The sequence below is a fragment of the Lontra canadensis genome, unplaced genomic scaffold (assembly GCF_010015895.1).
Source record: "Lontra canadensis isolate GAN:19392208 unplaced genomic scaffold, GSC_riverotter_1.0 scaffold6, whole genome shotgun sequence".
In the NCBI taxonomy this organism is placed as follows: Eukaryota; Metazoa; Chordata; class Mammalia; order Carnivora; family Mustelidae; genus Lontra; species Lontra canadensis.
The window spans coordinates 13,306,494-13,327,347 of record NW_022631000.1 but is presented as its reverse complement, the minus strand read 5'-3'; the positions used below and the strand labels follow the sequence as shown (position 1 = coordinate 13,327,347).

At 51.9% G+C, this 20,854-nt stretch overlaps 1 protein-coding gene across 3 annotated transcripts in view; it reads right to left on the bottom strand.

Annotated features, from left to right (window-relative positions):
* Positions 1-1,851: 1,851 nt before the first annotated feature.
* Positions 1,852-20,854, bottom strand: part of BOC (BOC cell adhesion associated, oncogene regulated) — a 69,533-nt gene continuing 50,530 nt past the window's right edge. For 2 of the 3 annotated variants that reach the window (XM_032852220.1, XM_032852222.1), the window contains 16 exons: positions 19,998-20,144; positions 18,006-18,149; positions 16,261-16,554; positions 15,619-15,891; positions 13,846-14,153; positions 10,408-10,570; positions 9,876-9,986; positions 9,162-9,368; positions 8,627-8,808; positions 8,091-8,196; positions 7,674-7,796; positions 5,356-5,577; positions 4,441-4,676; positions 4,155-4,231; positions 3,455-3,648; positions 1,852-2,607 (listed from right to left, as the gene is read on the bottom strand). In XM_032852220.1, coding sequence (XP_032708111.1) covers positions 2,420-2,607; positions 3,455-3,648; positions 4,155-4,231; positions 4,441-4,676; positions 5,356-5,577; positions 7,674-7,796; positions 8,091-8,196; positions 8,627-8,808; positions 9,162-9,368; positions 9,876-9,986; positions 10,408-10,570; positions 13,846-14,153; positions 15,619-15,891; positions 16,261-16,554; positions 18,006-18,149; positions 19,998-20,144 — 2,975 coding nt within the window. In that variant the 3' untranslated portion in view covers positions 1,852-2,419. The remainder of the gene's footprint in view (positions 2,608-3,454; positions 3,649-4,154; positions 4,232-4,440; positions 4,677-5,355; positions 5,578-7,673; positions 7,797-8,090; positions 8,197-8,626; positions 8,809-9,161; positions 9,369-9,875; positions 9,987-10,407; positions 10,571-13,845; positions 14,154-15,618; positions 15,892-16,260; positions 16,555-18,005; positions 18,150-19,997; positions 20,145-20,854) is intronic. The other variant, XM_032852221.1, reaches the window with a different exon arrangement.

The following is a 20,854-nucleotide window of genomic DNA, read 5'->3' as shown; positions in this document are numbered from 1 at the left end:
AGTTTCATTTCTACTTGATTCCAGACTTAGTCTTAATCTGTACTTAAGTATAGTCTCAGAGTCTTTGGGAAGTTCAGCTTTCGACAGGAGGAGACCACTCGGGCTTGGCTTTGGCACGCGATAACTTTCCATTCACCCCTGCTTCCCTGATCAGACTCTTTCCTGCCTCTGGCTGTGTCTCAGAGAAAGCCGCCTTATTTCTGAGAGTGAGGCCAAAATCCATCCACAATGCGTTACCTCTGGGTCAACTGCTAATGTAACGTGGCTATTTTGAACCCTTTTCCACAGTATCCTCAAAACCCAACACTAGAAGAAAAAGTAGCTGCTGAGTGAAGCCCGTGTGTCACAGTTGCTCACTGTTGCCAAGTCCGGCTGTCCTGTCCTGGAGCACTGCTGCCTAGAGAGGGCTCTGGGCCTGAGCTGGGCTCTGCACCCTCTGGAGCGCCTGCCCACTAGGTCTTACTCTTCCCTTGGTACATTATAAAGCCCTTGCCAGCTGAATCAGTCTTTTAAAAAGGACTATAATAATTACTCGGAATCTAAAGAAATAGAAAATACAATGAAATTGAGTCTCTAAGCTGCTTAATTTTCTAGGCTAAAATTTAGAGGCCTGATAACTTTGGTCTTTTCCCGCAATTGACTAAGGTAAATATGCATATTTCTCATTTAGTGTGCCTTAGAAGTAATTTTTTCTTTCCTTTTTTTTTTTTTTTGAGAGCAAAAAACACTCAATATTGTTATGGTTCCAGTACTGTGCAGAAAGCAATTTTACGTATCACTTCCTTAAAAGTTCACCAAAATTGACTTTGACAACTGCCTGAGGTCATCAAGGAGCAAAAAATCTAATAAAATTTAAAGCCAGTGGGCTAGGAGGTGAGTTACAGCCCAGCTCTGAGAGGCCCTGGATTAGCTGAGTGAAGACTGAGAGTATTGGCCCAGTCCTACTCTTGGAAGGGACTTTCAGGCCCACAGTGCAGGGTCGTGGCTCAAGTCACAGCTTATTTCTTCTATCATTTCCATGTTCCTTGAAGTCCTTCATTTTATTTCTTAAGATATTTTTTAAATACAACTTTTCTGAAAATCATGTCACATCTCACTGAGAATGCTTTTTCCAGTTTAGCTGTTGGACAGAAAAAACATGCGACAAAGGTAAGCCCAGGCCCGGTGTCCCTTCCGGCCAGTAGAGGGTGCACTTGTCTGAGAGGCTGGTTTCTTCCTGGTGTGATTAGGGTGGGCAAGTCTGGCCCCAGGACTCCTTCCTAGATGGACAGCCTCAGGCTGCCCTTCATCTGTCACTCACCTTTGCTGAAGCCCAGCACACAGATTTCCCTCCTGAGAACGGCTGAGCATTAGGGCTTTCTGTGCAAGGCTTCAGCCTCCAGCTAGTGCCAGTTGCACGCATAAAGGTTGATCCTGTGGCTGTATGGACGTAAGTAAGTGTTGATTTTAAACAACTAGCGATTCAACTCCTCTGGCAATGTTGGTCTATCTTTGGAAAGAAGGAAAGTGGGTTTTATCAGGCACCACACGTGCAGCCTAGCACTTAACTAAATGGCATTCTGGAGAAAATACTCCATCATCCACACCTATCTGTGTGACCAAAGCTTTGCCTCGAGTCCATTCAGTTAGAGAACTGCAAATCTGCTGCTTTAACTGCTTCACACTGTCTCCCTCTCGGACTAAACAGTTACTAACACAATACTTAAAAAGACAAAGAATTAGACATCTGCTACCTTTCCCAGCTCTCAAACTCTTGCCAGAGCTGAGATGTCACAAGTGGAGATTTTCTTCAAATACTCGAACTGAATCCTAACATCTAAAGAGGATGCTGACTCATCCGTGACTAAGTTGAAGGTTATAGGGAAGATTAAACATTTATTTAGAAGTTAGTTACAGTGTTTGTTTTTACAGAGATAGGTTGCCACAGATTATTGATTCTGGAAGGCTTGTTAATGCTTATAGAACAATACACATCTTAGTCTGTGCTCATCAGCATCTTCTGAAAAGGTCTCCTGCAGTACCCGGTCCAGCCATCTTCACGAGCGTCTCCAGCCTGTGACACTGGGGCCCTTGCTTTTCCCTCATCGTTGTTGCAGACAGTGTGCCTAAGACTCTTCCTCTCAGCAGCTTCTCTGGGGGCCTCGTGTGGCCTCCTGGGCAGCGGCAGAGGTGTCCGGTGAAGGGCTGCCTCCTTAATCTGTGTTACTCTTGCCAGGTGGAATCCTGTTATCAGGGCATCTTTGATTTCCCCCCTCATACCTCAATGGGTAGGATTCTCTGTGTCTCTCCAGAATTATAAAAACACATATACATTTATTTACAAGTGCATAAATATATAAATATGGCTATTATAGAAAAATAAATACCATTTTTTTTCTCTTTTTAAAAACAATAGTCTTTCTGGGATATTGGTTTCTGCCTAAATTATAGGAGGTGGTGTTTCAAAAGCTACATGCACCGGTGGGCTGGGGGAGAGCCGCATCCCAAGTTCCTGCCCGATGTAGGCCCCGGCGGGGTGCTGGGAACACCAGTCTCCTCCACCCACTTGGCAGGAGTTAGGACTGTCCACCTCTTCAACTGGTACAAGGCCCAAGCAGCATGGGGGCCCTGAAGGGAGAGAGAAATGGGAAACATGAAAATCCATATAGCACTAAGCCTATACCCTGGGGCAAATGAAGTCAGCTGAGCCCATGAAATGTGGAAGAAAGCCCTGTTCTTCCCAGATATAAGCTGCTAGTCTACCCCTCTGGTACGACTTCTCTGGGCATAACCATCCCAGCCCAGACAGAGTTCAGTTTTGATGATGCTCTGGTCTGGCTCTAGGAGGTCCCTGTCTTAGAATTTTATCTCCCAGAGACAGAGTCTAGGATCTGCATGTGAATGGACAATTCATGCCATGGAGTCTAAGAACATTAGCCAATTGTCTGAAACAGCCTGTGCCCCAACTGAGCGCCCGCTGATTTCCAAGAGCCGGGCACGAAAGAGGACTATGGGGCGGGCAGCTGAGGCCCCTGGAGCAAAGACTCTGTGGGAGCAGAGTTAGGATGATGATGCGAGACTCGGCTGTTTAATGACTGATATCATCCCATCCCTTAATTAAGAGACAAGACCCAACAAAGCAAGGTATTTGGGATGATTAGACAATGCCTCTTGGTGTGATGAGAAGTGGCTGGAATTTGTGAATGGTTTTAAAATGCCAAGACCAAAAGGGCTTCTTTCTCTGAAATGGGGATTTGTCCTCTTCTTAGCCTTTGAGGACACAGCTTGCCCTGTAGAGCCGGCCTCACCTGGTTCACTGCGACAGGCTCACTCCCTGTCCCTCCCCTAGAAGAGCTGTTGGATGGCTCTTAACACCACCTTTGAGGACTGTTCTCTAGGCCAATGCGGGGTTGTGGACACCTAGCTCATGTCATCCCCAGCCTGTGCAATTTCCCACCCTGCCCCTCGCACCAACCTCGGTGAAAGAGAGGGTCCCAGGCTGCTTCCAGCCCGGGACCCGGGGGTATGTTCCTCACGCCTGACTGGCCTGTGGCGGTGGGCTGCTCCTGGAGACGGCGGCAGTCTTGGTGGGGCTGGAGCAGCTGGTGAGTTGAGTCATCAGGCAGCGTATATAAGAAAGAGCCCTCGTCTGGGCTAGACTGGGGACCCCTGCAGGCATGAGACCAGATGGAGAAGTGAGGTGGAGGCAGAGTGTGCCTGTGTGCCCACCGCCCTGGCTGCTTCCATGTCTGAGGGCATCAGAGCTGGTCCGGGCTCAGACGGGGCAGGGACAGCTCCCCTTTGAACATTGAGAGTTGTCATACCGCCACTTCTATGGGTAATTCTAGTCTATTTCCATTTTATTCCATGTAAATGCTGAGTGCATGAAAGGATATGCGGTCAGGTGTCTAGGGGCCTGTGGACAGAGCCAGTTGTATGTGGCTGCTGTGGCCTGCCAAGTGAGGGAAGGACTTCTGACAGGCCAACCCATGCCCCAAAGCAGGAAGGGCATTATAACTGCAAACACAACACCTCCTCAGGAGACGAGTCTGGTGGAGCAGGCTGTCAGACATGCCCCCCTCCCTGACTCTCCTTAGTGACTGAGATTGGGTCTGAGGAGCTAACGAGAAAGCAAGTTCTGGAGCAGAAGCTGCGGATGGGAGAGGCCCGGTTACCTGGGACTTTGGTGACTGGGGGGGTCATATCCAGTGCCAAGAATGGTCGGCTTCAGCAGGCTGCTGGTGTCATCTTGCTGCTCAAAGGAAAGAGTAACGAAAAGGTCACAGCAGAGTCCATGTAACTTTCCTGTTTGGTGTTCAACAGAATGAGCCGTTCCTGACTAAAGAGGGCCAGACCCAGTAGCCCAGGATGAGAGGCAAGAAGGGAAAAAGCCCCAGGAGGCAGCCCGACTACCCCGTGCTGGCCCACACCCATGTGCTCACATTCCCAGGGTAACGTTACCTGCTGAGGCACCCCCGGGCAGTGCTGTTGAGGTTTCACCCCTGGGTAGCCCGTGGCAGCTGCAGGGCAGCCCCTGTTCACATGGATCCCACTGGCACAGGCCCGTCTACTGGGACCACTGAGACAGGGCTGCCCATTGGCCTGGTGGCCTGGGAGTCCTCCCAGTGGTACCATGGTGTACTGGCAGGAGGAGGACAGAAAGGCACTTCGAGGAAAACCCAGGTCTGTGGTATGTTCTGCAAGGACAGAAGGACAGAGGTATGCTTAGGCCAAGGCGGCCCAGGGCAGCTTCAATACCACAGAAATCTCAGAAAACTTCTGACTATACAGGTACGCAGGGAGCGGACACTGCCCCAGGGATGAGACTGTTCTTGCTCCGAATAGTCCTGCAGTCCCCACTTCTAACATCTAGACTCTTCTACAGTGGGGAGAAGGGTGAGGAGATACAGTGGCACAGGTCTGGGGGAAAGAAGCCGTGAGCCAGCAGAAGAAGCAATGTTTAAATGAGACAAGTTGCCCAGATGTGTTGCCATCTGAAGCAGAAATAGGTGGTAACAGGCTAAGCGGGGGAGCTCACGGCATCCGCAAACCCAGAGAATCGTTGGTGGGGGGGGTTCACATTCAACATGAACTTGTGGTCAGAGTGGCAGCTTCAGACATGAAAGAGTTGAAACCAGGTAAGTACTGAGTTCCAGAGACACAGAGAGGACAGGCCATTTCCACTGCATACTTTCTATCTGCCAAGGTCACGTACTGGGAGGAAAGGGCCCTGGCTTGGCATATTTTTATCTCTCTGAGCCCTGTGGGGCACCAGGAGCTCATGCTCTTCTGAACGTGAAGGGAGCCTCCTCCCCTCCCAAGGCTCCTTCCCTGAGGTGCTGGGGGTGGGGGATGGGGGGGTGGTTACTCACTCACTTTGCTTAGACCAGGCCCTCCACAAACAGAAGGGGATGAAGGCGACAATGATGAGGACGATGGAGCCCAGGACGACCCCAACAATCAGGTAGGGCAGGTCGCTGGAGCGCGCCACCATGGCCCCAGTGCCCATGGGCCGCTCTGCAGTTTCAGGGGGTGGCAGCTGAGGTGGGGCCAGAGTTGGTGGTGGGAGCCGACCGGGCTGACCAGAAGACTTCCGAGCTGTAGTTGTGGACAAAACTCACTTCACCATCATTTGACATTTCCCTCACAACAAAAAACAGCACCAACAATAAACCTGATTCCATGGGAGTAGGAAATGGGGCCAAACTCACAAGGCCGTGCCTCAAAACTCTGTATTAGATGAGTGTGCTGTCCAAGCTCAGCATGAAACTGGCCTCAGTTTCATCTCCCTCTGATGGGAGATTTGGTATTGCTGAAGGGAATGCGGCCTTCTATTTCAATATACAACCTGAGCTATTTGTGGGCCAAGCACTGGTGTCAGACTGGGTCTTCTGGGCAGAAGAGGTGTAGGATTTTTCTCAAGAGAAGAGCCAGTGAGCTTCGGGAAGAAAATCTTGGGAATGGCAGAATTTACCCATGGATTTGCTATTCCCGGGCAGATAAGGGATGCAAAATCCTGGGTCTGAGCCTGGCCGCACAGCAGGGAGATGGAGGCAGGGGGACTCTCTAGGACGGACAGTAACTGGGAAATACCAAGTCTCTGACAAGATGGCAATTTGTCCTCTGGCTCATGTGGCAGCAGGCTGGGTCTGACTCATGAACTCCCCCTCACAGTGTCCTCCTCTTGACTCTGACAGCACACCTGGTGATTTCTACTACCTCTCTGAGGGCTGTTGCTTGTGTTTTTCTGTTTTCTCCTAGAACTGGAAGCCCTCCTTGTCCCTCTCAGGCCACACTCTCTATACTCTGTCCTGTGTCCTGATGGCTGCCAAGTCCCTGTGCCCGGGGCCCTCCCCAACCAGGGGATCTGCTTCTCTCTCAGAGGCTCAGAATAACCAGCCCCAGGAAGTCTCCGAGTGGCTTTCCCTTGTCCCTTCTTTCTCCCGGGCTCTCCTTCTCTTCTGGCTTCCCCATTTCAATAAACGGCAACGTCATCCACGCACACTGTGCTAGACACCTCACGGTTCACTTTGAACTCCCCTTAGTCTCCCCTGGCCCCAAAGTGCTAGTGGTCCCTGGTCCTACCCACACGACCTCAGACTCTAACTCAATCCTCTCTTCGCCTGTATGTACTTCACAGCTACTGCACTCTCCCCCACAGCAGCCCACTCCTGCAGGGACGCCCGTTAGCTCTCTCGACCTCACAGCCACAGAGTCCTCGATGACCCAATGCCCCGGATCACCGGGGCCCTTCCCTGAGCACTCCCTCTCTCGTCGTCCTTCTAGATGCCATACCCTCCCATCATCTGGCAGTATGCGGGCTGGCCCTGCCCCTCAGACTAGTCCCGCTCTGTCCAGCCTGAGGATTCAAGCCTTCCGGCCCAGTGAAGCCTCTGCTCTTTGCCCCGGGCACTCCCTTTGTCACTTGCTGCAGGACTTCCGGCTGCGCAGTATCTGCCCTCTCCATTCACTACACAGGCTGGAAGCCAGCAGGGAGTGCGTACAGGAGGCACTGGGCATTTGTTGAATAGGGGAAGGAAAGCAGTGCAAAGCTAGAGAGACAATGTTGCCAATGTTGGGAAAATGGATTCTTTTCTTGTCTCCATTCCTACTCCTTTGTGATCCTCTTCTGATTCTGTTCTTTGCAATATCCCTGCATTATACATTTTCTGTATTTGCAAAATTGAGACGGTGGTATCTCTCCACTTGACCAATGTGCAAATATTAACAAGTTATTATGTGGAGATGTTTAACATGTTTCAGTGCAGATAAAGAATCCAGTCCTGTAGTTAGATGAACTTGGCCCAAGGTGAGCTCCACCCCTAACTGGCTAAATGAACTTGCTCAGTTTCTTTCCTACCTAATGGCGTCGTAGTTAAATTTGGTAAACCAACAACGTAAGTACCAAATGTTATAGAACTATAGTGTTTATAGAAAGTTCTGACCTTAAGGGTGGGTATTGAGCTCCTCTTGTATGAGTTAATTCCCCAGTTGAAGCCATCAGGATGGCAACCCTATTCATACTTGAGGCCCAGGCAAATGAACAGAAGGGTTAAAAGTGATAACACTTAGGAATACTTAAAAAATAAGGAGTCTTCATGAGGAAGAGCTACCAGCCTGCCACACGCAACAGAGACTTGGTCCTAGCTGGCTAGAAATAGCAAGAGGGGAGCAGAGAGCCTAAAGAGAATCACCTTTGGTTTCACAGATCATCACGTTGCTGAACTCACTCTCCCCACCCTCATTGAAGCACTGCATCTTAATGTCGTAGGAGGTCTCTGGCTGCAGGTGGCTGATGGAGTGCCAGTATCGATCCCCTGGAAAAGACAGCCAGAAAGTCACACGTAGTGCTGTGCATCTGGTCTGCCTGGAACCAGTCATAGTCAGACTCAGACAGGGGTATGTGTCTGGGCTGGTGCTCTGAAGGCAGCAGGGCACCATGGGGCAGAGGAGCTCCGGAGGAAAGGAAGCATGTGGGCTGATGATCTTGATGACCCCAAGTGTGGCACGGGTCCATGATATGTGTCCCACCAGCCCAGGTTTTATACTTGCAGCAGCACAAAGGCCCCCCTGCCACCAGAGAAAACCGTATCACCCAAAGTGCTTCTTACCTTCCACCATATCCTTCTTGTAGTCACTATCATTGTCACTGTCTGTGGGTCGATAATAGATATAAAAGCCATGGATTGGGGTGTTGTTGTTACTTGCTGGAATATACTACAGGGAATAGAGAAAAAACGAGCTGACCAGAGAGCAGAGACCTCATGTGAATAGAAATTTTACTCCTGCCTAGAGTTTAAAAATTCACTGAGGGAGCCTGGAAAATACTTCTGCTGATATCTCCAAGGCTTTCTGGGGGAAGGCTGTAAGATCACCTGTTATTTAGCCTAAAGGTCCCCCAGCTCTTGGACACCAGAAACAGCCACTTGTCCAAAGACGTAAGTCCCCTCTGGACCTGCCTGAGTACTATAAGGATGAGGCTTTCAGGCTAAATTCCCAGCTGTGGGGGACTTGGGGGTGGTCATCTAAGGGGAAGGATTTTAGAAGAAGGACAGAAGATTCCTTCCTGCTCCCGCTGCAAAGCCAGCTCCTGTCATCATGAAACTCAACCCCGTCTCCCCGCTGCACTCTGTGTGAGGCTACTTACCATCCACTTGAGCATGATAGTGGTCTCGTTGACAGCATCAGTGAAGGTGATGTAAGGGCCTGCCACAGGCCTTTCGTACACACGGCCACTATAGCTTGACACCACATATGGCCGGGAAGGGGCGCTGGGCTCACTCTCCCCCAGCATGTTCAGAGCCCTGACCCGGAACTTGTAGGAGGTCCCTGGTAAGAGAAACTCACTTGAACCCAGGAGCTAGAGAACACTTGTGACCCACTCCCACCCAGCACACCCAGAGCCTAGAGGGATCTTTTGGGTAGCCCTTCCACAAATGCAAGTGCCCAAAAGACACAAGAACTCCCATCTTCTTCAGAAAGGAGCCACAGAGGGGCTACCTATGGACCTCTTGCAGAGAGAAGGAGGATAAGGAAAGGTTTGTAGGATGGAGGGGACACTACCACATAAGCAAGATGGCAGGTGGCAGACCAGCAGGAAGAAGAGCCTCCAAAGTTCCAATTGTCCTCCGAGGGGTCGGGGACAGCTGGGAGACCAGGTGGGACAGTGGCCAGACCCCTACCTTTCTCTAGGCCAGTGATCTCCACCGAGAGCCGGGAAGGAGGGATGGCACTGGTAGCCAGAATCCAGTCCCCCACTTTCTTTAGCTTCTTGTACTCCACACGGAAGGACTGGATTGGGAAGCCACCATTCCCACGGGGAATCCAGGTCACATACACTGATGTCTCAGAGGCCATGGAGATAGTGGGCCTGTCAGGAGCTTCTGGGGCTGGAGAAAACAAGATGTGAGGGATGAAGGAAGCAGAAGGGATACAGTAAGTTGGTTGTATTGCAACTGAACTTGGCCTGTCCCTGACTGAGGCCTATTCTTCCCCCATTCCTCTCCCTCTGGTGGTCATATCAGGTCTTCCAGAACCACCTGGGTCACCTTCTCCCAGAAGAAGCCCTTAAGCTAGGGCCCCTAGAACCATGTTTCTGCAGTGTCAGCCTGCGGAGCGACCAGAGTCTGTGGCTGTCTCCTCTGTGCTGTCTGGACCCACAAGGTTAGCATTTCCCTCACCCGCATGTCAGACTACCATGTTTTACTTGAAAAATTCCAATCTATGTTTTCTTAATGGGGTTCGCTGGGGAGATGCCAGGAAAATATCGTAAGGTTTCCCAGACCCACAGAACAAAACCCCATTCCACCGGCAGCAATGAGCCTTCTAAGGCAGTGGATCTAGTTCCAGTTCTGACTCCTGCTCACTCCCGCCCCTCTGAGCTGCTGGGGGCTTACGAGAGAGGCGGCCATGGTCTGGCTGGCTGCTGCTCTGGGGGCTGGCTCCAGGGTCATCTCTCTGGATCTGCTGCTCCTTGCTGGCCATGATTTCAGGTTTGGGCCGCCGTCCTAGATGGAAATGGATTGAAACCAGCAGGTGGGGGAGGATATATTGGGTCTCCCTTTCCAGAGAGTACTTTCAGCCTGAGACTCTGCCGGGGGGGTGGCGGGGGGAGGCAGGGTATCTAACCATCCTGGTACTACATTTGGCCCCTGTGTGTGTGTGTGTGTGTGTGTGTGTGTGTGCATGTGTACATGTGTGTTCTGGCTGGGGAGGGGGGGCAGTGGTCAGAGAGACCAGCTGGCAGGTCTTCTGATGAGACACAGGACTTCAGCCTGGGCTCATAAACCATAGGGAGGCAACAGCTGAAAGGAAGGTAAAGTTCAAGGTGAATAGCTGGGTCAAGGTGAGCAGGACTTCCATCCTGGGCCTCACAAGATTTGCTCAGGCCCACAAAACCCCAAGCTGGGGGCAATATTTGCTCCTTACCAGTTCGGAAGGTGACCATGGCTGTCTGGCCTTCGCCTGCACAGTTGTAAGCTGCCATCTCCACTTCGTACAAGCTCCCAGGGTCGAGTCTGGTGAGGGTCAGGCGGTGCTGGCTGGCCGCTATGCTGGAGATGGTCCAGTTGTCGGAGGAGTTTGTGACCTGCTGGAGAAGGTAGCTGGTATCAGAACCGGCATCTCAGCCCAGAGCTGCTGGTGGCTGAGGTTTGCAGAAAAAGCAGAATGGAATCCAACAGGGCAGGAGGAAAAGAAGGCCAGTGGGCCTGGTTTGGGGAGGGTAGTGCTGCCAAGCGCAGACGGGTCCTGCCGGCCCTGGGACTTCCCTCCTCACTGGGACAGTGAAATAGGCTCCATGATCCTTCATCTAACCATCCCGTCAAAGAAAATTCTGTGCAGAGGGTCGAAAGGCCTCCTGCTACTGAGAATTTCTCCAAAGACCTCCTCTCCATATTTCTGAAAACCTACACATTTAACTTTTTTTCTCCTCGCTCTATTTAAACCAAATAAACACAGTCCCTTCAGTTTATATTCTGGGGGGATGATTAGGAGGATAAAAGCAGCAGCACCAGTAGAAAGAATCTCAGTTGCTGAGTGCTTACTGTGTGCTCAGCATGGAAGCAAGCACTTCACAGCCCCTATGAAGAGCTTTCCTGACAAAAGCCCAAGAGACAGGTGCTAGTTTTGTTCCTGCTTCACAAATGCTAAGGCTTGGAGAGAGGAGTAATTTGCCTAGAACTACATTGCTAGTGAGCACAAAAATCATGACTTGACTACAGAGGAAACGTTCATAATCATATGTAACTCATCCTAGGAAGAGAATCTGGGAGACAGAAAATCTTGAGTTTAAACTTTGATTGTGTCTCTAAATCCAACTGTGTAACCCTGAGCCAGTTTCCTAACCTCTCTGATCCTTAAGGTTTTTATTTCTAAAAGGAGTCAAATAAAAGCTCTCGGCTTCCTCTGAAGATTAAACGAGATGACATACATAAAGTGTCAGGCACTGAACCTGGCACGGAATAGGTTCCCAGAGAGGCCCGACCCCTTCTCCAGACTCACCCTACATCCTCCACTTGGCGGGTTGCAGCCATTTGGATCCTCCTGCTCCTGCTCCTGCTCCTGCCCTCACACCTTACGTTGTGCTTAAAGACTGCAGATGAATTGTAACTATTATGAATTAATCTTTAATGGCCCCAAATTCCTAGCCCTTTAAAGAAAAAAATCCAGGCTTCCTCCCTGACTAGCGATGCTGAGAGGCTGCTTCATCTCCCTACCCCACCTTCCAGGACAAAAGGCTTAACTGTCAACAGTGCAGATCTCACACAGTCTGCTGGGACCTGAAGCTGTGGTTTGCTCAAGAATTAAACAGCTGGTAGGAAAAGCCCTTATCCCTAAGCAGAATATTCTGAAGTAGAACAAAACCTACTATTCAAGGGACAGGGATGGTCTGGCTTCATTTATGTCAGACTTCCAAGATTTGTTCCAAGGGGAGAAGTTTTTACAAACTGAGAACCCTCAGTGGTACTGGAAACCCAGACACGGTAGCCTGGGCTCCGCAGATGCGGCAGGAAGTAAAACTGGCTTCACGAAAAGTGAAAATGAGCTGAGTGATTCCCAGTTTCCTGCAAGAGAATGGGCTGTAAACACAACCCAAACACTGGTTTTTCATTTCAAAATCCTTTCTTGTGTGACGATCCGTGAGACCTGCAAGTCCCTTGAGAAACGCACGGCTTGCAAGACATAATGTCTCTCTTGGCTGTGTCTACTGAGCAGCCCCCAGTGCCCCACAGGCCGGAGCCTAACTGCAGCCAGACCCAGCAGGGACGCGGTCCTCTCACAGTCCTGTACCCCTTTCTCCCTCGGTCCTCCCAGTGCTGGCCTCACACTGCCACTGGGCTCGAAACAAAACTAAGAAACAGTACGGTCATTAGTCACTGTCACAAGCACATGGGGTGAATGTGGCCTCGGCCTGGCATTTCCGGATCACCACACGTGGCCTTTGCCAGCCTGCCTCTTGGTGAAGCCGTTTCATGGCCACCTATTGGCCTGAAAAATAGGATTCTTGTTCTCATTGCTGGTTCTTGTCTCCTGGGGATCGTGAGCATTTGGCCTGCCCTGATCTCTTTGTACAGCTCTGAGATGGAGGTGTCTAGTTACAGGGGAAACAAGGATTAGGACCAGCCCTGCCCCATAACCTGGGCAGAACAATGCAGCTTTTTGTTAAAAATACATTCACCCCCTTTGCTGGCTGGCTACGAAGAGGCCCACAGGCGAGTGTCAGTGAGAGAATGGGCCCCCAAACCCCCAGCCCCCACCTAGGAGGCAGTTTTGCCTCGGTGACTTTCCACCAAGCCAGAGTCAGTGTGTCTTTGGATTTGTCCTGAGCCGAGGTCATAGAGGGAAAGAACAGAAGGTGAGGGGCTGGCGGGATCCAGAACAGGGGAAAACCCTACTGCATAGCCAACACACCGCACCACACAGGGCCGGGTTCATTTTTGGTTTTGGTGGGGAAGAACAGTTGATAAATACTTTTAGAATATAAGATATGGTGCCTATATCAAAAAACATTTAAAAAATCCATTTAAGAACAATACTTTTCTACTGTCTAATGGTCTTAGAAAAAGCAGCACACATCTGGGATGAAATGAAATGCTCATCCAGGACATTTCTTAAAGGAAATCTTATGTCCTTCTCCCCTATGGGGTAATAGCAGGTGAGCCCATAGCCCCGTCCCGTCTCACAGGACACTGTGTCGAAGAAGGTGGCCTACCCAACTGTCCCCACACCCTGCCAGAGCCAGGAGTCCCCTCCCTGCTAGCTCCCAAAACACCCAGTTGGACAGGCCTCTGTCTGTCAAGGAGAAACAACTGAGGTCTGAGCAACATCATGGGCTTAGCTCCATTGCCGGCTTGTCAAAGCTGAGCCATGAGGAATCCTGAAACTGAGGGACTATTTTAGAGCCTGCAGAGAAAACACTTGCTCACAAATATTTGTTTTCCTGGCCCTAGAGCAAGCTTGCCATGTGGAGTCCCTGCAGGGATGTGCCCAGTGGAGCTTCCTTTGGTTAAAAAAAACAAAAACAACATCAACGACAAAGGACAGAGGGAAGGGGGAGGGCAGGTGATGGTGAATAGGGAGACTGTTAACTCTCGCCCGCCCGGGAGAAGCTGGTGGTGGTAACTTCTGGGAAACCAGCGCACAGAGAACCTGAAGGAGCATGCATGACTTTTCCTGGGCCTCTTGGGGTCCCACATGCCTCAGCTCACAAGTGCCTTCCTGGGGGGTGGTAGCCAAGTGCAGTGATGGAAGACAGAAGGTCAAGATCAGCGGTGGGAGGTCCAGGCCGCAGGAACTCAAGGAGATGGCCAGCAGGCAGAAGGCCCTGCCCGGTCTGAGAGGTCTGCACAATGCCAGGCACCATACCTTGCGGTGCTTCACCACGTAGTAGAGGATCGGCGCCCAGCCGCCACCCTCATGCCGTGGCCGCCACACCAGCTCGTACGAGTCCGTCTTGGAGGTCCGGGGTGAGCTGAGGATGATGGGCGCCTCGGCAGGAGCCACCTGCCCCTTCTCCCTGGGGCACGGTGGGGAAGCTGGCTGCTCTGAGGTCGAGGGCTTTGGGAGCCCTGGGCGCCCCCTTAGCATCTGGTCAGGGCTTCTGGGTCTGGAGGGTAACATGGAAGGGGTGGCAGTGTCCAGCTTAGCATCCCGCCATGGCCTCAGGGTTGTACCTGGAGGACCAAGAAGGAAAGAGAAGGGAAGGAAGGGGATGTTGGTTCCCCTGGTCGTGGGCTGAACTGCTGTCCCCAGGGAGAAGACAGAAGTGAGTGAGAAAACCTGCAGGGCCAGGAAGAGCCCCCAGCTCAGAGCCTGAGGTGACCATGAGCCCACTCCACACACAGTCAGGTTCTGTGGGAAGAGAGAGGGCTGCGTCACTGCCCAGCCAGGAGAGATGGGCTGCCTGGTGCCCTGGGCCAGCCCCGCCGGCTCCTGTGGGATGCTGCGCGCCCCCTCCTTACGCCTATGCTGGGGTGGGGGACATGAGCCTTCCCTGTGGGGACTTAGCACGATGCAGCCTTTCCCTACTCCACCACAGCTGCCTGGCATGCGAAGTGGGGAGCCGACTGTAACCCCCCTCTGAGAATCCAAGAGGCCAGGAGAGCAACACCTCCTTTAGGAGGCAGCTGCAGAATCTGCTAATGTGAATTTCCCCTATACCCGATCTCCTGAACCACAGAAGGTTGGCATCTGATCCTGTGGATTCAGCATTGTTTGTGATCATATTTTTCTCAATTTATTTCCTTGGTGAATTTGGTCTCCTCCTCGAAGAAGCTGTATCTTTGTTACGTTCCTCTGCATCCCCCACCTCCAACGTTTAGTCCAGTGCTGAGCACATAAGGAACCGCTCAGGCAGCACAGGTGCCAATTGAAATCAATCAAGCTGAAAAGGACAGATTTGCTTTTCTTTACTCTAGATCAGTGGTGGTTAAATTGGCTGTCATGGAACGCTAGGGACCCACAGACTCCACAAAATAAAAAGCATTTTAAAAAATAGAACAGTAGGGCGCCTGGGTGGCTCAGTTGGTTAAGCAACTGCCTTCGGCTCAGGTCATGATCCTGGAGTCCCGGGATCGAGTCCCACATCAGGCTCCCTGCTCGGCAGGGAGTCTGCTTCTCCCTCTGGCCCTCCCCCCTCTCATGCTCTCTCTCTCATTCTCTCTTTCTCAAATAAATAAATAAATAAAATCTTAAAAAAATAATAAAAATAGAACAGTAAAGGGGCACATGGGTGGCTCAGCTGGTTGAGTGTCCGACTCTTGGTTTTGGCTCAGGTCATGATCTTGGGGCCCTGGGATCGAGCCCCGAGTTGGGCTTGGTGCTCAATGAGGAGCCTGCTTGGGATGATTTTCCTCTTTCTCCCCCTCTGCCCCTCCCTTGCTCATGTGTGCTCACTCTCCCTTTATCTCAAACAAATAAAAAAAAAAAAAACCTTTAAAAAAATACAGTGGTAAAATTAATCACTTTCACAAAGTGAAAATGTAGAGCTTCTGACTTTAAGGTTAATGTAAACTTGAACATACAACTAAAAGCCACTTTTATCTATTTTATATACTGGAGTTCTAAGTTGGATTTCAGTTGAGGAAAGAGACCTGTGAATGTACAACTGAGATCTCCAGCCGTCTGGGCTGCACTCACCTGGCCTGGCGGTCCTCAGCTGGACCACGGCATGGGCGCTCCCAACTTCATTCTCAGCCATGCACTGGTAGACGCCTTCATCCTCAGGCCCTACGCTGACCACTCGCAGGGCGCTGCGGGACAGTCGGAGCCGCTGGCTGGAGGCGAGGGGCACGGCATTCCTAAGCCACAGCACAGAGGGTGGGGGGTTCCCACGCACCTCACAGGTGAGCTTGGCACTCTGGCCCCATGGGATCACAAGCTGGGACAGCTCCATGGTGACCTCAGGGGGTTCTGCCAGGAAACCAGAGCAGGGGTAAGAAAGGCTTAGGTCTTCCTATCTGGGACTGGAGAGGCTGGGGAGGAATCCATAGTCAGGAATGGGTCCCTCCTTCCCCGTGACTTTCAGTGGAGGGAAGGAAAGTCTCCTGTGTCTCTTCTGTCAGTCACGACAGGAAAGGGCTAGAGAGGGATGCCAAGCCTGTAGCCTAGTCCCTGGGGTCCAAGCATCCCTAACTCCCTCTGTCCTCTTCCACTACGCATTGGGCATGGGATCTCTCACAAGCCCTGACCCTGTCCGAGCCTTGGGGTTGGGAGCACCTAGAAAGACCACAACAACCATAGTGAAGGCCAAGGAGAAGAAAGTCTGCAGGAGACACTCACCGAATACCTGGACATTATAGAGGATGACTGCTGCACCAGGCTCCCCAACCCCGTTGTCGGCCATGCAGCGGTAAGTCCCGGAGTCGTCCTCACTGGTGGCATCGATGAGAAGGTTGCTTAGCAGGAAGCGTGTCTTATTGTAGGCGGCGACACTGGAACCATCCTTGGCCCAGGTGACTCGTGGGGGTGGGATCCCACTGGCCACACACTCCAGGATCAGACTCTGGCCCTTGGTGACGATGATGGTCTGGGCCTCTGGGGGGTAAATGATGCGAGCAGCCTCGGCAGTGGAGCCTGGAGGGGGCGGGAGGTGAAGGGCAGCCTGTGGGACCAGGACACAGTGCAGAGGAGCCCCCTCTGCCCCGCCTCAGGTGGCCAGGCCCCAGAAGGCAGGCCCAGACGGTGTGCACTTGGAATCAAAGACCTCTTCAGGGGCTTATGACCTACATCAAGAGAAGCCAGTTACGGCGTTCCCCTGCTCCTTGGTTCCTTTATCAAAAACAAGGCCCTCCTTCTGCAGAGAGCTATTGTAAGAGATGAGCTAATGGACTGGAATAGCAGCACTGACACAACATATGTATGAATAACCATGCATGTTGGCACAGAAAAAGATGAGGGGGTGGACAGAGAGTGCAGGTGACTTTTTCTGCTTGCACTCAGCAAGTGCACCCCAAGTCGGAGGGTGAGCTAGAAGACAAGGAGCCACAGTAACCCCCCACACCCCTCAGAGGTCTCGGTGCTCATCATCCCTCACCGTGTGAGCACCTCACAGAGCTGAGCGGGACCTACTGTTTAAAGACACGCATTTCTGTCCTTAGCTGTACAGTGTTCCAAGTCCCCACGGCACATCAACTACCGGCTCGGCCGCTCAGCTAAGGGAGGAGTGATCCTTTGCCAGCCCTGGGGGAGAAGCGGCACTTGCCCTCCAGTGGCCCCTTCCCCACGTTGGCCTGTGTGATTCTGCTTTAGGTGTCAAGCAGGGGCAGATCCGGGTTTTATAAAACCCAAGACTTACACAGCTTGGGGGGCCCTTTAGGAACCAGAATGCCCAATTACAGAGACAAAATCCCATGATGGAGGGACTGCTGAGGTTTGAGTTCATTAGCTACACAGTACATCTGCCTCTGGTGTTGCCTCTAAAACAGACTCTATAGAAGACGTCCCTCCGCTGAATCAGCAGGAAGCCCAGAAAAGTGCCTGCCCCTAGCAAATGCTCGGCAAAGGCAGAGGCTGTTTTCATACAACTGGAGGAACATGTGAGCCTCCACGGACTGTCACCAGAGGGAGGTGATGGGCACACTTCAGGGGCACAGGCAGTGTAGGCTTGTCCTGGCCTCACACCAGGCGGGCCCTGTGGCCTCACAGGGGCACAGGCGCATCACCGTCTTTCCTACACATGTGCTGTCAGCTGCTGACAACCAGGCTGTCTGGCCCCAGCAGCCACCACCCGACAGACCCCCACTCTGGAAGTCTCATGGTGAAGAAGAGCTCCCAGTTGGCGGGAGAAAGGGACCAGCAAGCACAGCTACCCCTGGAGCTAGGCAGGGGACATGTGCCGCTAGAGGGGAGAGGACGCTCACTGCATCTGAGTCCTGGATGCCCCACTGGCCTGAGCCTCACAGCTCCCACCTCCACCTCAGAGAACACAGATTTTGAGCATGGCCTGTGCCCCGCTCCCCGAATCCCCTCCCGTCTCAGCCTGACCAGCCCCTTCCATCAGTGAGACACCCCCCCTGGCCCCTTACGGCGCACGCGGAGCCTGTCACTGGAGCCCGAGGTTTTCACTTCCTGGGTCACTGGGTTGTAGGCAGCACACTTGTACATTCCCTCATCCTCCTGGCTCGCATTCACAATCTGGAGGTTTCCCGATGGCATGATCAGGTAGTTATCTGAGAAAAGGAAAATGTGAAGGGGACATGGAGTGAGTTGGGACTAGAATACTGCAGCCAGCAGTTCCAGTGGGCAGGCAGGGCAAGAGCCATAAGCTGTATATCTGAATCCCAATAAGCCCAAACTGAAAATACTATTCATTCCTGTAAAACCTCAGATCAAGGGGGACAGAAATGCCAGGGAATAAAACTAGCCAATCAGCCAACAAACTGGCTCGTTAAGTCCCCCGAGTTAGTACCTAGGTCTATGAAAAGAACATTTTACACTTTCAAGGGAGTAAGGTGGAAAAGAAGCAAGATTTGGGGTCTGCCACAGCTGGGCTTAAGCTTTGGATCTGCCATGCACGGTGTGATTCTGGACAAGCTGATTAACCTCTCAAACCCTGTCTCCTCATGTGTAAAATGGTGTAGTATGTGTCGCCTCAGAGCCACTGTAAGGATTGAGGGGCCCCTGCTGTACACCTGGGAGAGGAGATGATCATTCCTGTAAGCCATGAGGAAGGAGGGAAATAAATTTAGAATTTCCCATGAGTCTCCGTCAGGGTCATGTCACTGAGCCACCTGCATTTCTATAACCAGGGAGGAATATTCTAACTCCCAAGCACCACCTTCTCCATGAAGGTCACTGAAACCCTTCTGCATCACTGGTTTGCTAGACTTTGTCTGCTTCGGAACCAGGGGTGCCATGGGGACGGGACGCCGCACATGTGTTCTGCTTCTTTCAACAGGAGCAGATTCATGGCTTCTGGATACCTCAGTGACTGGGACGGTATTCAGCTCCCTGGTAGGCAAAGCACCGGCCATCAGTGCAGAGCCTTCTGGTGGCCTGGCCTGCCCCGGGGGTCCTAGTGTCTCCGAAATCTATGTTCACTGAGCCTGGTGCCTGCCCAGCACTGGGCCACCCCAGGTATGCACAGCTTAGTTAATGCCTGAAGAGTGGGAAAAACCCGACTCCTGTGGGGTAGAAGCTGTGTATAGTCAACCTCCTGGTGGGGATGATGGAGATTAATGCTCTGTTCCTCTCAGTCTCTGGTTATCTCTGAGTGGCAGGATTAGGGGTTTCACCCTTTCAAAAATATTATTTTCTATAGTGAACATATATATTCCTCACAGGAATACAAGGACATATATTCCTTTCAAAATCAGAAAAACTTAGTGAATGGAAATATTTAAGTGTCTATAGATATTCTAAAAGGAATACATTTTAAACTGCGGGTTCAGTTAAGCAGGGTCTACTTGGCCTTGAGTGAAGGGTCAACTATGGGAAGAAGCTATCTTCATCTTGAGAGACATCCCCTCTCCTCCCTGTCATTCTGTGGACCACAGCTCGGCCTCTCCTAGCCCAGCTGTCACGTACCCTGTAGCCTGAGCAGGAAGCTAGGACAGCCGAGACAGCCGCGTTACTAGGAAGATGGGGAGGGAAAAACTCCAAGTCCCACCAGAAAGCTTGCTCTGCTGTGTGGGAAAGAACTCCACCTCCCACTGGGGCAACACTGCAGCCCCATGGATGGCTGGGTTCGTGAGGCCACCTCGCTGTGTGTGCCTGGTGGCAGAGAGCACACACACGAAGAACACTGTGCTGACAGCCTTGGTCAAATGGTGACAGCTCAGTGACATCTTCCAGAGCCTCAAAGGATGAAGAAATTCCTCTCAACAGGGCAGAAGACCTCCATTATGGAAACCAATCCCTTTAGGATCCTGCAGGGCTAAACAGCAAGGCAGAAGACAGCTGACCAGCATGGGGAGAGGCCTGAGGGCAGGTTGATGGGAGTTGGGGAAGCAGTAACCAGAGATGGTCAGCTTCCCCACCCCCAGCCTCCGCCTCAGGGCTCCTCCTTGCTCACTTACCCCTCGATGCCTCCAGCCACTCCTGCTTGACGCTGTACCGGACCTGGGCTTTTGGGTGGCTCTCAGGAAGGTGGCAGGCAATGACTGCGGTGTTCCCCTCATCCACTTCAATCACGTGCTGCACGTCCAACTTGAAGTCCTGGAGGTCTGTGGAGAGAAGGGAAGGTGCCAACTGGGCCTCAATGGAGGAGAGAGACAAAGCACTGTTTCAGGGTGGGCGGATGCCTTATTGTGTCTTCAGTCACAATAAGGAGCTATACAGGAGCCTCAACCCTGGGGGCTTTCCAGGAGTGTCCAAGTCCTTCCTCTAGCCTTCTGTTGTCTCTAAGAGTTTGCAGGATGGAATGTTTGGCCTCTATCACTGCATGAGAGTTCAACTTGGTTTATACACATAAGCTGCAGAGTGGGGACATGGGTGGAGAATTTCTTCAGGAGATGCCCATGACACAGACTGGCTCTTCTCTTACTCTGAGACATGGCGGCAAGTTGGCCAGGCCCATTGGCCCTACCGAACCTGGCAGGAGAGGGGTCAATGATCAAGTCCTAAATGCCCGGGCACAGCTCAGCCAATGGAGACTGAAGGGATTGATGGAAGAATCTCTTCTTTCCAGTGCAGTCAAGTTCCCTCGTTCTTCTTTGACATCCTTGGTAAAAGTGACAGATCCGAGATGCCGCTCAATTGCTAACCACGGTTGTAAAGGAAGGCTGGGCTTCCCAGGAGCTGTACTCTCAGTCATGGCTAATCCTTTCTTGGGGCTGGGGTTGGGGGATCTGGGGATGGTCTGAGGGCTTTCTAAGGCAAAGATGGATCTCTGCGGTGTAGCTAACGGCAGTGGACTATGGGAGGGCTGAGAGTC